The sequence below is a fragment of the Cuculus canorus genome, chromosome 8 (assembly GCF_017976375.1).
Source record: "Cuculus canorus isolate bCucCan1 chromosome 8, bCucCan1.pri, whole genome shotgun sequence".
NCBI lineage: Eukaryota > Metazoa > Chordata > Aves > Cuculiformes > Cuculidae > Cuculus > Cuculus canorus.
In genome coordinates this window covers 9,466,840-9,479,963 of record NC_071408.1, presented here as the reverse complement: position 1 = coordinate 9,479,963, position 13,124 = coordinate 9,466,840, and the positions used below count along the sequence as shown (strand labels likewise).

General features: G+C 42.0%; 1 protein-coding gene across 1 annotated transcript; it reads right to left on the bottom strand.

The window, feature by feature from the left end:
* Window positions 1-1,862: 1,862 nt before the first annotated feature.
* Window positions 1,863-11,172, bottom strand: PRPF38B (pre-mRNA processing factor 38B). Its single transcript, XM_009555798.2, has 6 exons — window positions 10,807-11,172; window positions 6,690-6,758; window positions 6,251-6,402; window positions 6,106-6,166; window positions 3,338-3,561; window positions 1,863-3,079 (listed from the first exon to the last, which is right to left on the bottom strand). The coding sequence occupies exons 1-6, from the start codon at window positions 11,083-11,085 to the stop codon at window positions 2,227-2,229; spliced, it is 1,638 nt and encodes a 545-aa protein (XP_009554093.2). The 5' UTR covers window positions 11,086-11,172; the 3' UTR covers window positions 1,863-2,226.
* Window positions 11,173-13,124: the final 1,952 nt, after the last annotated feature.

Sequence of the window (13,124 nt, the reverse complement as noted above, 5' to 3'; positions counted from 1 at the left end):
ATATCAAAATGCCCACTACCTTCACTGCAGTAAGGGAGCTTTCTCCACTTTAAGGTCAACAATTGCAGGCAAAATCCAGGTATTTTGAAAAACAAATAACCCATTCTTTCATTGTGTTTCCCAACAACAGCAGCTGAGGAGAACTATAGAACAGTAACCAGCAATCCATTTCTCCTGACAGAACACTCCCTGACTTTCCGCCAAAGAATGTACTAGTTTCAGAAACTCATAGGCTGAAGGTAAGCATTAAGGAGACCAAATGAAGCCTTTTAGTGGCAAAGAAGGTAAACTGAAGTTGTCCTTCTAGTTCTGACAGAATCCTGGCAGTTCACAAAAACAGTTCCAATAATGCACTAGCCATAACATTTCTTAAATGGCCCGTGCAGTCATTCTCCTTCCACATTAGATGAGCACTCAGTATTTCAGTTTTACTCTGCAACAGAAAGAACTTGAAGTGTAAGCTTTGTTTCAAGCTCACATTTAAAAATCACATAATAAACTGTAAGCAGACAATACCTGAACAACCTTCATAATAAAAGCCTTCTAATATGAGGGATCCCAGTGCCAAAGGAGAGGTTTAATTCCTCAATAAGAGCAGGAGGAAGAAAAACAAGTTTCTTATTTTTGCTTCTTTGAATACCATGGAATGAAGTGTATTGTTAAAAATTCAAGCAGTTTTCTCCTGGAGATATTAAAAACCCTATTTAAATACCATGCCTAGATGCCCTGCTTCTTGCAGAAGCAAAAAAGGCATAAATATCAATTTATTTCTACGTTCAGATCACTTCATGGTCCCAAATGAGTCGCACTTGGCCTTCTTCCTATTCCCAGGCTGCTCCACTTCTCTGTTAGCTACATCCCCCTTCTAAGGTACTTGCTACACAAACCCCTCATTCATGCCAAGCATCACTTAGTCTGAAAATGAAATGCAGAGGAACCCAAGCACTCTTCAGCTGGCGAGGAGCATGCAGGGAAAAGCTGACACCCAATACAAAGGAATTAATTGAGAGTTTATTCCAGATGGTTCTCCTCACTCAGTACACAAGTCATCAGAATCATCTATCAAATAGACTTGGACTTTACTGATACGATTTTTTTTTTATAACGCGTTTTGGTTTTTGCTTTTACCAACCTGTTTAAAAAAAAAAAAAACAAACCTCTGCCAGATGACATGTTCAGCACAAACTGCAATCCTTACTATTTGTAGAAAATATGACTTAAAAAAGGACACTATCAGGTAATTCTTATTTTAAATGTTTACACTTATAAAAATGCTTTGGAAGCTTGAAACTGAAATCCTTTGTAATAATTTTCTTCTTCCTACCTCCCTCTTCCCACTTTAAATGCCTTTATTAGCCCAGAATTATCATAAATGAGAGACTGCAGCTGCTGATTAAAAACATTAAAAGACCACAAATGGATAAATTGTGGTTTTTTTAAAAAAATGGAAGCTTACATGGATTTTTTTTCAAACAAATAAAATGCATAGATGGCTACAGCATTCGTCCATCAACCTTTACAGTGCCTGCTTGAGGTAGCCTTTCTGAAGACTTACTAAACAAGCCCAAACATAATGTAAAGCTTTGCATCAAGCCCAGTATCTCCTCTGAAGTCTTCTCTCAATTTAACGCCAGTGGTGATTGACAACACAATGCATTTTAAAAGCCCCTGAAAAAACAGCAGGTATAGTGGACGTAAATGTTCGCTCTCAGTCTGCAGCCTTCAATGCATATCATATGCACATAAATATCTCAGCTATCATACACTTCCAAGATCCATCCCTAAAAGCCATACTATTATGTAAAGCACAGCCATGCTAACATCAGGATACAAACCATAATTCCACGTCTACAAAAAGAAAGTAGAATTAGTGGCAGTTTATTGCCTCATACAAATTTAACCAACGTGGCAACCATGCCAAAGGAATTAAAACATTTCCAGGACATATGTACAGACTGTACATTTCAGAAACATCTGAACAATAAAAATGCAAGAACAACCTCTGCATTACAAATTAAACTAAACAAATGGTTTGAAACCGTCAATGCATCAAATGGGTTTACAAAGGCACTTCCCTACCCAAAAATAGGAAATGACAATCTGCAGCCTAAAGGGAGGTTGGAGAAGAGTGCTCATCAACTACTGCACAATCTCAACTGTAAGAAAAAATAAGCAGGATTTAATCAAACATTTATAGGATTCAATGTGATCCACTTCTGAAAGAGTTCACAGAGTCTCATCTTTGTTTTTTTGTTGCTTTTCCTGGCTCTCTCGTTCTGTACTTTGGCTCCTTCGACGATCGTGTTTGTCCGAATGGTCCTTGCTATCACTGGGATCATGTTTGTGGGAACGCTCTTTGCTTCTGCTACGCTTTCTAGACTTTTCTTTGCTGGGACTCTGGTCTCGCTTTCGGGACTTCTCAACACTATCTGTTCTTCCTCTGCTTCTGCTTCTACTTCGTTTATTTGACTTCTCTTTACTTTCATTTTTATGTTTACTTGATTTCTCTTTGCTCCTGCTTCTGCTGCGCTTACCTGCATTCCTACTTCGGCTCCTACTTCTATGCTTTCTATCCCGGCTTCGACTTCTACTATGTTTTCTCTCTTTTTTGGAATCCCTCTTGTCATCCCGGTGTTTCTTGTCATCCTTATCATCCTTGTGTCTTCTCTCTTCTAGATCACCCTTACTTTTCCTCTCCTTTGATCTTTCTCTAGATCGATCTCTTTCCCTCTCACTACCTCTTTCCTTATCATAATCTCTATCTTTTTTCCGGCTCCGTTCATTTTCTTTCTCTCGCTCCCTATCCCTGTCTCTTCTATCTCCTTTCCTGTCACGACTTCGACTACGGCTTCTGTATCTGTCCCTGCTTCTGCTTCGCCTCCGTTCTAGTGTGCGATCTGTACTTCGAGATCGCCGCCTTTCTTTTTCCCTCTCCTTGGCTTCACGCTCCAATCTTTGCCTTTCTCTTTCTCTTTCTAGTTCTCTATCAAAACTAGACGATCCATGGGCTTCACGATGATGACTTCTGCTTCTGGATCTTCTGGGAGACCTCCTGGGACTGATGGATCGTCTTGGAGACCTTTCAAAATAAAAGATATTCAATATGAAACACAACCTTTTGAAGTTAAAGGACCCTCTTTACCTTCCAATTTATTCTTTACATACAGAGTCTACATTTAACCTTAGATACCCCATCTGATCATTTTAATCCATTAGCATCCATAAACTGTCTTGCCTTAAAACCCAACTATCTTGGAGAAAAGACATCATGCTACTGGCAATAAGCAGTTCAATATTAAACTTGTAACACTCATTTTCCAATTAACGCGTGTTTGACCTTGAACGTCTACGTTCCACATGCCGGTCTATTTCTTCCATTCCCTCCTTGCCATCTTTCTTGATTTTTCTAGGTCTGCTTTTAATTTGCTGGTCAATGGTTTTCTGGACTGGCACAGGAATTCTTGGAAACAACGTGGAAAACCATTCAAGCTTAGTGAGGAAGGAACGAAGCATCTCCCCGATGGTCATAACGCAACCCCCACCTGCCTTCACATCCAGGTCCTACAAAATACAAGCAAAAAAAATCCTGATGGTCAAAAATATTTTTTACTGGTTTTCAAAAAAATGCTGCTACATTACTGCCCTCTTGAAGTCTCATGATTATGAAAGTTTACTTGTCTCATTCTAATACATTTCCTTAGAGAAATTCGAACTCTGCACCCTCTGGCTTTGGCAGTATGTTACAGACAGGGAATGGGACTTCATATGCATGCAGGCACAGACTAATCCTGCAGCCATCTGGATGGTAAGGGACTGTTGATGAAGAGATTAACTGAAATCCCTTACACAGCCTGGTTATAGGGCATGATCTTGTACTGCATTTAAATGCCACAAAGTCAAGAAGTCCTCTCAAACTACATTTAATACTCCATTCTGTGGATGTACAACTGTGTACCATCATACCCAACCCTGTGGCCTAAATCATTTAAGAACTATATCATCACCTCTCTGAAAATGATCATAGAAAAACCTCTAGTACAAAATGACATCCTAACAGAATTGGAAGCAATAGCAAACCAACTGCCATGAAGCAGTGAGGTTTCTAATTTAGAAATATGTAAAAAAATAAATAAATGAACAAATAATTGGAAACGCATAATCCATGATGACCATTGTCTCTGAAAAGGGTCATTACCGCATGAAGGCCTTCTTGCTATGCCCTCTCACAGCTCAGGACATGTTAGTCAGCTATTGTCAGTCCCAAACCTATAGTGCAAGCACACAAGGAAAGTGAGATTTGTTATCTAAACAGGAAGAGAAAATCTAAATGTAAAACTGCTTGCACTCACACACATTTAAGTGTTCAGATAAACAGTTTTTCCAAATATAATCGCTGCAGAGATCTAAAGGAGAAAAACAGGAGTTAAACGTAGCACCTGAAGAGTACGCACAGTTAAACAAAATAAACATAAGGAGCATTTTGAAAAGTAACTCAGCATCCTGGGAAGTTTTTCTTTTTCACAGCAGCATGACAAAAGATGAACTGCTTCCATGTATTTAAGAACTGGAGAAAAAAAAATTCTGTAGATTTAAATAATTCCATATATATGAATTTGCTTCATCCGGTTAAGCTTGACCAGGACTGGTAAGAAACTTAAGCAGGCCCAAGCGCTTTTACCTATGTTAACACACAGCTACTGAGAGCAGCTGCGAAAGAAACAACTCAAAAAATATACTGGGAGATTTCAAACAATAAACATATACTGACAAACAATACCTGCAAGAATTGAAATGTATAAATGAAAAAACGTGCTTTCAATAATGAACCAATTAAGACCTGCACAATGAAATGCACTTGCAATCACTTTACTGTCCTGGGAATCACGCTGTTTGTGGGACCCTGAAAGTGAAGCCACCCCAATCCTAAATTACAATGCAACCTCACAGAGGACTCCCTATCAACTAGCACCACCTTGGGGAGGAGGAGGAGAGTATCACGATGCAAGTGAGATTTAAATTTGTTTTGATTTTTGTTACAAACATACAATAACACAGGTTTACCTGAAGTAACAGCTGTTTCCTTTGCACAGTGTTTTTGATACTTAGCATGAGGGAAGCTGTTTAAAATAAATACACTGCATTGCAGTCAGATACAGGTACAATTAACACTATTTTTAATACAAGTATTCAGACATCATTTGCAACTACAGCGTTCGAAATTTCTAGAAGTAGATGCCTACTGTCACACTTAAAGAGAGCAAGTGATCCTTCCTGTCCCAATCTTACATGTACAATGTAATTTAAAACATGCTCAATAAATACAAATTGCAACACTATGTAACAGACTGTATTGTCACAGACTGAGAAATCTCACCCCCCATCTCCTGCTCCACTTCTCCAGACTATGGAGACTATGACACCAATCAGGACTATGACACCAAAGGCATTCTCTTGTCTGACTGCATAACACAGCCTCTTTACTGAACTTCCTCAGAAGGCAACTCATTTTTTTCCTGTTAGCAAAGCCATCAAGATTACCAGAAACAATGCCACATTATGCAGTCATTACGCCCTTTGTCTCTCCTCCGAAGAAATTGCAGGGTTAGTTCACTCCAGGATTTGAATAACCACCACAGAGATTTTTGGTAATATTTTTCAAGGTGAATGTTGGTTTCTACTATGTACTTCCCACTCTTTATGTAAGCACAGATTTCCCCTGTCCCACTAATAAATGCAAACCACAAATTTGATGCTCTCAGAAATGACTATACCTTGCTTAAAAAGCTTTTCCCAAACACCACAAAGCATCCGCACTCACACAGCTTGCTGCCTGCATTTTGATTTAATAAACATGTTTCATGTGGCCTTGTAATAGTTGACACAGTAACACCCTAACCAATCGAAAATTCTGTTAATTCTTTGAAACCTAAGAAAAATGACCGGGGCCCCAGGTCAGACAAGCTTTCTGCACCAAGTAGTGAAATTACAAGACCAAAAACATTGCAACATTCAGTCTACAGAAAACCTTATCAAACAGTGTTTAAACCTGAAGTAATAAGATGAAAAGAAACAAAAGAAAGCAAATTATTACCCTCGCCGACATACCTCTTCATCATCAAGAAAGGATTCAAACCAGTCCCACAGATCTGTAGGTGGCTGTGTGTACCTTTAAGTACAAAAGGAACATAAAATTTTAATAGAGCTTTCCTCATATTAAATTAAGTCATTAGTTAAATACATTGATACTTACCTAATATACATAAATCCAAGAGCCCTAATATACGGAGAGTCTGTATGAGTTATAAGGCCCATCACTTGCTTACGAGTGAGTTTCAGCGTAAATAATTTGTAGAGCAGACAAAAGGCAGTAGACACAATTCCACCAGTTCCAACACCACGCACCTGTCAGAATTAAAAGTTAGATGACAATGCAGGAAGTCACAAAGACATTATCCCAAATCTACAAAAGCTTATGAAAACTAACACAGGATAAAATCTACCAACAGAGTTATGTGGAAGAAGCCATTGTACTTGCATCCACAGCTCTAGAAGCAAGAATAATATATCAACTCTTTGTAGTAAATACTTTTATATCTCAGGACTGAGCCAGCATACAAACAATTTTAGCTGTGCTTAGGAAATATATCTACCAGACAGAAGAATTTAAGAAGGCACGTACTTCTACTTACCCCTCCACACATCCCTGTCTGGCCTGCTGTTTTTCTGCTCCCCTTTTCCCATGGTTCAACATGCGTAACCTAAAGGGGCAGGGGAAGGAAGGAGGGGGGAAAAAAAAGACAATGACTATTACAATCTCCATAATGTTTAGCTGCTTATTCAAACCTAATTTAAACAACGTATATCCTAAATCAATCTTAAATAGCTTGTCTTCTCCCACCAAATTAAAAATCAAGTCTGCTTTCTCATTAAAGCAAAACATTTGGCTTTTTTAATCACCACATTAAGAAATTAGAGCCAACATCATGGATGAAGTTTAAAACACCCCAAACACCAAAGCAAGCATCCATACTTATTCTTTACTCCATGTACTTTCACATACTTTAAGGCTAAACTCCATCATTACTATTTTCTATGACAACCAGTTACCTTTCTTTAAATTTTCCCTTAATATGTTTAGTGATATCTGCTGCTGACAGCTACAGCAGTCAAAATCTACAGTCTCATATACATAAATCTAATCTAAGTACTGAGCTAAGCTAGAGATTAGGGGTATCACCTCCAGTCAGGACAAAAGGAAGATATCTAGAAAGTGCAGTACTTTAATGTAAAAAGCCAGTGTGTTTTCCTGCAGACTCCAGTGATGTACTTAAAACGGTTCTTAGTACTAATGAGTAAAACTTGCCTCATTCAAAACATTTTAAGACACATTTAGAGGTTAACCATTCCTTAAATTTGACAGTAAGAGTCATAAACAAGTTAGTAAAAAAACAATCTACATTTGAAATACTGGAATTCAGAGAAGTAATGTTCAGCTCAATAAACGAGTACACTTCATAAACATTTCAACTTAAAGTAAAAGCAAGACAAAAAAGGTACAATGGTGTTACACTGGACTGGTGCTAGGAGTTAGTGGCCAAGTTGTACTGTAGTTCACAAATTAAAATTCTTTAACAATACATGAAACAAAATGAATCATAAAAACAATCACACAAATCAGAGATACACCAACTAACAGCTGAAGTTGCTGAGCTGTTGTTTTTTTTCCACAGTTGCTGTCTCATCTGAATAGGAAACATGAGATGACAATACCGTAGAATACAAAATCCACTATGCCTTCCTGTATTATTCGCATCACATAAATAGTTCACAAATACTACATAAACACTAGTTGCACATCTCTCCAATTACTTACAGCGTTGCCTCTCACAGGAAATAAAAGTATTTTTCAGTCAAAGGAGCAATATGGTGCTATCACAACAGTAGCCCTTCAATATTTTTAAATAGTTACATTTATTGACCACAATCAATATAAAGGTGCCATTTTTGAGAGGTATAAAAAAACCCCAAAGCCCTGAAAACAACACTCATTTCAGAAAAAAGCATTTAAAGTTTTTATCCTACAAAGACTGCTACACATGCTTAACTTGTTGGAAGCATATAGGTTAAATAAAATTATGGGCATGCCCATGGTGCTAACATCAGGGAGAGTGGAAGAGGAAGTCATTCACTTCGCAGATACAGTACTGAAACAGGAGACCAGAACTACAAGTGAGTTAATTCAAATACCTAGACAGAACACACACACTCAATTATGGTCTTTGTCACTAGCTACCTCAGTGACCGAGGATCATCTTTCCTTTCTTATATTTTGTAAAAAAAAGCCGCTTATCTTGGTTCCTAAACAAAGATAAACACACAAGAAAATACACCTGGTGGATGTAGTGCTCATAGTCCCAGCTATTTCTGAGGAATCTTAAAACACAGAATTCAAATCTCCTGAATATCAATGAAGTACCTTAACCATCTGGTTACCTTCTCTCTCACACCTATTACTTATAAGTAATGGGCTGAGTTTTCTCTTTATTTCACATGCAGTTTTGAGTCAGAACTGTCAAGTTGATAAGCAAACACTATTTACGTTAGATTAACAAGTGAATATTTAATGGTATGCCAAAATTCTTCCACAATTTAAGATTAAGCCACTTATGGAACGAAACACTGAGACAATCAAATGAACTATTTCACCTACTGCAGTTCAGCTCTACCAATACTAAGACGACAAATCACAACAAATATTTCTTACGACACTTGAAAGGGTCCATGTAAAAGACAGTAAGCTCTCAAATATTCTGAAAATGTTTCTTTCATAAGTTTTTCAGCTCTTGCCATGACTTGCAAGAATAAACTTTGCTGCTTAACATTCTGCTAACCAGAATGAATTACTTCTATCTGGTATGTATGTAGCAAGTGGTAAATCAACTGAAAAGAAACTCTGTCTACCATCTACGTTACTCTAAAGTATCAGGAGAATTAAGCAACTCCCTCCAAGTGACAGGAGTGAGAGAAGCGCTGTCATCAAGAGGAAAAACAGTAGCACTGCCTTCTTAATGAAACACAAACAATGTTTAAAATCCCAAAATACTTCAGTGGAGCTATTTTTCACAATTATGTGCCCCTAGTAACTTGTCTTGCCTTTGTTAAGTAAGACAAAAAGACTACTTTTTATTTATTTCAAAGTGTATCAAAACCTGCTAAGTAACACATACAGTGACATTACCAGGCAGAATCGATTCATCTGAGAAAAACGTCTCAATGACCACTAAAGTGCAGCTGACTGAAAACAGCAGCTTGAATTATGTACGTTTTGCTCTCTCTATCAGAGCAAAAAACGTGGCTGTGTAGATGAGCACTAATTATGCATACCTCTACCTGGGAGACTGGGTTTGATGGAAGCCTCCTGCAAAACCGATTCAATCCTGCTAACAAAACAAGAACGGAGACACGGGTGCACCCATACAGTTCAGTTATCTCCCCGGCACAGCCAGCCCAGCGCCAAGAGAAGCGCTACAACCAACGAGTCCTGACTGGGCGAGGGAAGATTCTAACGGCTGCCTGAGCAAGGAGGCCACATGCAAATCCAGCAGAAACCACCTGCAGGCAGCACCGCGCCTTGGGCGCTGCTATTGCGCGCCAGCAGCTCCGGGCAGCGGAGAGGGCAAGCCCCCGGCAGACGGACCGCGTCCCTCCCCGCTCCCCCAGGCTGAGCGCAGCCCTCGGCGGCCATTTACTCCCCACCGCCCTGTCCCACCCGCGAACTTCACCACCACCCAACTCCTTAACTCCACAGCGGAACGCTTCTTTTCACAATATCATGGAATGGTTTGGGTTGGAAGGGACCTTAAAGCTCACTCAGTTCCAACCTCCCTGCCATGGGCAGGGACACCTCCCACAGACCAGGCTGCCCAGCGCGCCACCCTCCCCGGCCTTGGACACCTCCAGGGATTGGGCAGCCACAGCTTCCCCGGGCTCTCTTTTGTGAGAGAGCAGGCAACTCCATGGATATGGTAGAAAAAGGAATTACTATTATTACAAACAGTGGAATATTTCTGATTTAAGCTAAACTACAGTCAAGTTTCATCTAAGTAAATGTAGTTTTTGAGAGCTCCTCAGATAGCATGCTTTCTTTCATACAGTCTTTTTTTTTTTCCAGACACTGTTCATTCTTTGGAGATGATAACGTCTTCAGTTTAGCATGATCTACACTGAACAGATGACTTTCTTCTATAACCACCTGTTTGCAGCCTCTCCCAGTCTCAAATACAAGGTCAGGCAAGAGCTGGCTAGAAAGCTCCAAATTAGCATGAAAAAGTGTTTGTAAAGCTCATAACAACGTTAAAATCAGTCTTTAGGAAACAGTAGATTACGCATAACATCTTTTGGAAAATTTATCCATATACATGAAAGTCGGCAATACATCCTTTCCCTAGCTCTTGTCTGGCTGCACACGATGGATGGAGACCGCTCCCTCCCGTTGCCCAGCCCCTGCAAAGGATGCTCGCTTTCTAAAACTCAACAACAAGTCTTAGAGAGTTTATTTTCCAGCATTTTCGATATCACAACCCTGTGCACCGCTACAGGGAAGCGTGGCTCCCTCCTGCTACCCAGCCCTAACAGAGGATGCTCAGTTTCTAACGCTCCAAAACGAGTCTGAGCGAGTTCCTTTGCCGGTATTTCGGCACCAGACCTCCCCCCCCCCCCGCTAAAGGGGACGCACCGGGCAGGAAGGCAGGGGCGCCTGACCCATCCCCCCCACAGCCCAGGCCGGGGCGCGGCCCGCGGGCTCACCTTGAAGTAGATCTCGTCCACCACTTCGTGGTAGGTCTTGAGCTCGTAGAGCTGCACCTTGAAGTAGGGCGACGAGAGGATGTTGGTGAGGATCATGGGGTTCAGGTTCATGGTCTTCTCGTTGCCCCAGAGCGGCAGCACGTTGCCCTGCTTACCCGAGGCGGCCGGCTTGGGCCCCGCGCCCTGCAGCTGCTGCTGCCCCGGCGGGCCGGCGCCGGGCGGGTGCTGCGCTACCTGCTGCCCCTGGCAGTTCCCGCCCGCAGGGCTGTTGTTGGCCATGGCGGCGGCCTGTGGGGGGGGGGGGGGGGAGCCGCGCCACACAGCGCTGCGGCCCGGGCGCTGCCTCCGCCGACTGCCGACAAGATGGCGGCCCGCCGGAAGTGACGGCGGCGCCTTCCGGGGCGGGGCGGCGGGGGGGCGCCCCCTCCCGGAAGCGAAATGGCGGCAGGGGAGCGCGCTGGGGCTTGGGGGTCCACGAGCGGCATGTGTCCGGGTGGGGTGGCAGGGAGCCATCGCTAGCGGTCGTGGGACAGGGGGCGCTGCCCGCTTATTGCATACGGATAAATGATACTAGGAGCCTTATGCGTGTTGTGTTATTTTGCGAGGACTGATTTTGTTATTATGAACTTCACAACAGTCAGGTCTCTTGCTGATTTGGAGTTCTGTCTCCAGCTGTGCCTGACTTCGCATTTGAGAAAGGGAAAAGCTGCAAGCAAGTGATCACAGAGCAAGACACATCTATTCAGCACAGATCATACTTCACACAAGACATTATCATCTCCAAAGCATGATCAGTGTCTGGAAAAACTGAAAGAAAACTCGATATCATAGAATCATGGAATAGTTTGTGTTGGAAGGGACCTCAAAGATCATCCAGTTCCAACCCCCCTGCCATGGGCAGGGACACCTCCAAGTGGGTCAGTCTGCTTAAGGCCCATCAACCTGGCCTTGAACACCTCCAGGGATGGCGCAGCCACAGCTTCCCTGGGCAACCTGTGCCAGTGCCTCACCACTCTCATGGTGAAGAAATTCTTCCTTATGTCTAGTCTAAATCTGCCCCTCTCCAGTTTATACCCATTGCCCCTAGTCCTACCACTACATGCCTTTGTGAACAGTCCCTCCCCAGCTTTCGTGTAGCCCCTTCAGGTACTGGAACGTCGCTATAAGGTCTCCTCTGAGCCTTCCCTTCTCCAGGCGCAACAACCCAACTCTCTCAGCCTGACCTCATATGGGAGGTGCTCCAACCATCGGATCATCTTTGTGTCCATCCTCTGGACCCATTCCAACAGCTCCATATCCTCCTTATGTTGGGAATTCCAGAACTGGACACAATACTCCAGGTGGGGTCTCACAAGAGAGGAATAGAGGGGCAGAATCCCCTTCCTTGCCCTGCTGGCCACGCTTCTTTTGATGCAGCCCAGGATACGGTTGTGATGCCATGAAAAAGGCCAAACTCAATAATCAATGCCAATTTGATTGTTAAGCAGGTTTTGCTTTAATAAATAATATGATGCTGAACACACAGGGAATCATTTCACGTGATGTGTATGTCCGTTGAGGCTAGTTACAGGACTTTTATACTGGTTAAACATACATATTCATATAGGTGCCGAGAAACACTGGTTACATATTCAGGAAATATTGGTTAAATATAGATAGAACTCATTATCATATCTTATCACTCTCTCGAATGTACATCACAGTTCCTTTGTGTCTTCAGAATCCTCTGATGCTCTTTATCTTATCTCCTCATTGTGTCTTCTTGGCGTGCTCAGGTCTGTCCTTTGTTCCTGCTGGGGGGCTGTCCTTGTTTCAACTAGTAAACAAGCTAAACTCCTGTTACAATCGCATTCTCTCTTACTGTAAGCTGGCCAAGATTTGATTCTGATTATTCTTATAAATCTCATAAATCTTAATGATTTATTCCTTTCTGGAAGCTGATGAAGGGCCTGGAGAACAAGTCTTACGAGGAGTGGCTGAGGGAACTGGTGTTGTTTAGCTTGGAGAAGAGGAGGCTGAGGAGAGACCTTATTGCTCTCTCTTCTCCCAAGTGACAGGGGACAGGATGAGAGGGAATGGCCTCAAGCTCCACCAGGAGAGGTTCAGACTATCAGAGAAAAGTTGTTCACGGAAAGGGTCATTGGCCGCTGGCAGAGGCTGCCCAGGGAGGCGGTTGCCTCACCACCCCTGGAGGTATCTAAAAGGTGGGTAGACGAGGTGCTCAGGGACATGGTTTAGTGGCAGATACGAATGGTCTTTTCCAACATGGTGATTCTATGATTCCTTCAACTGATAACAAGACAGACTGATGTTACAAG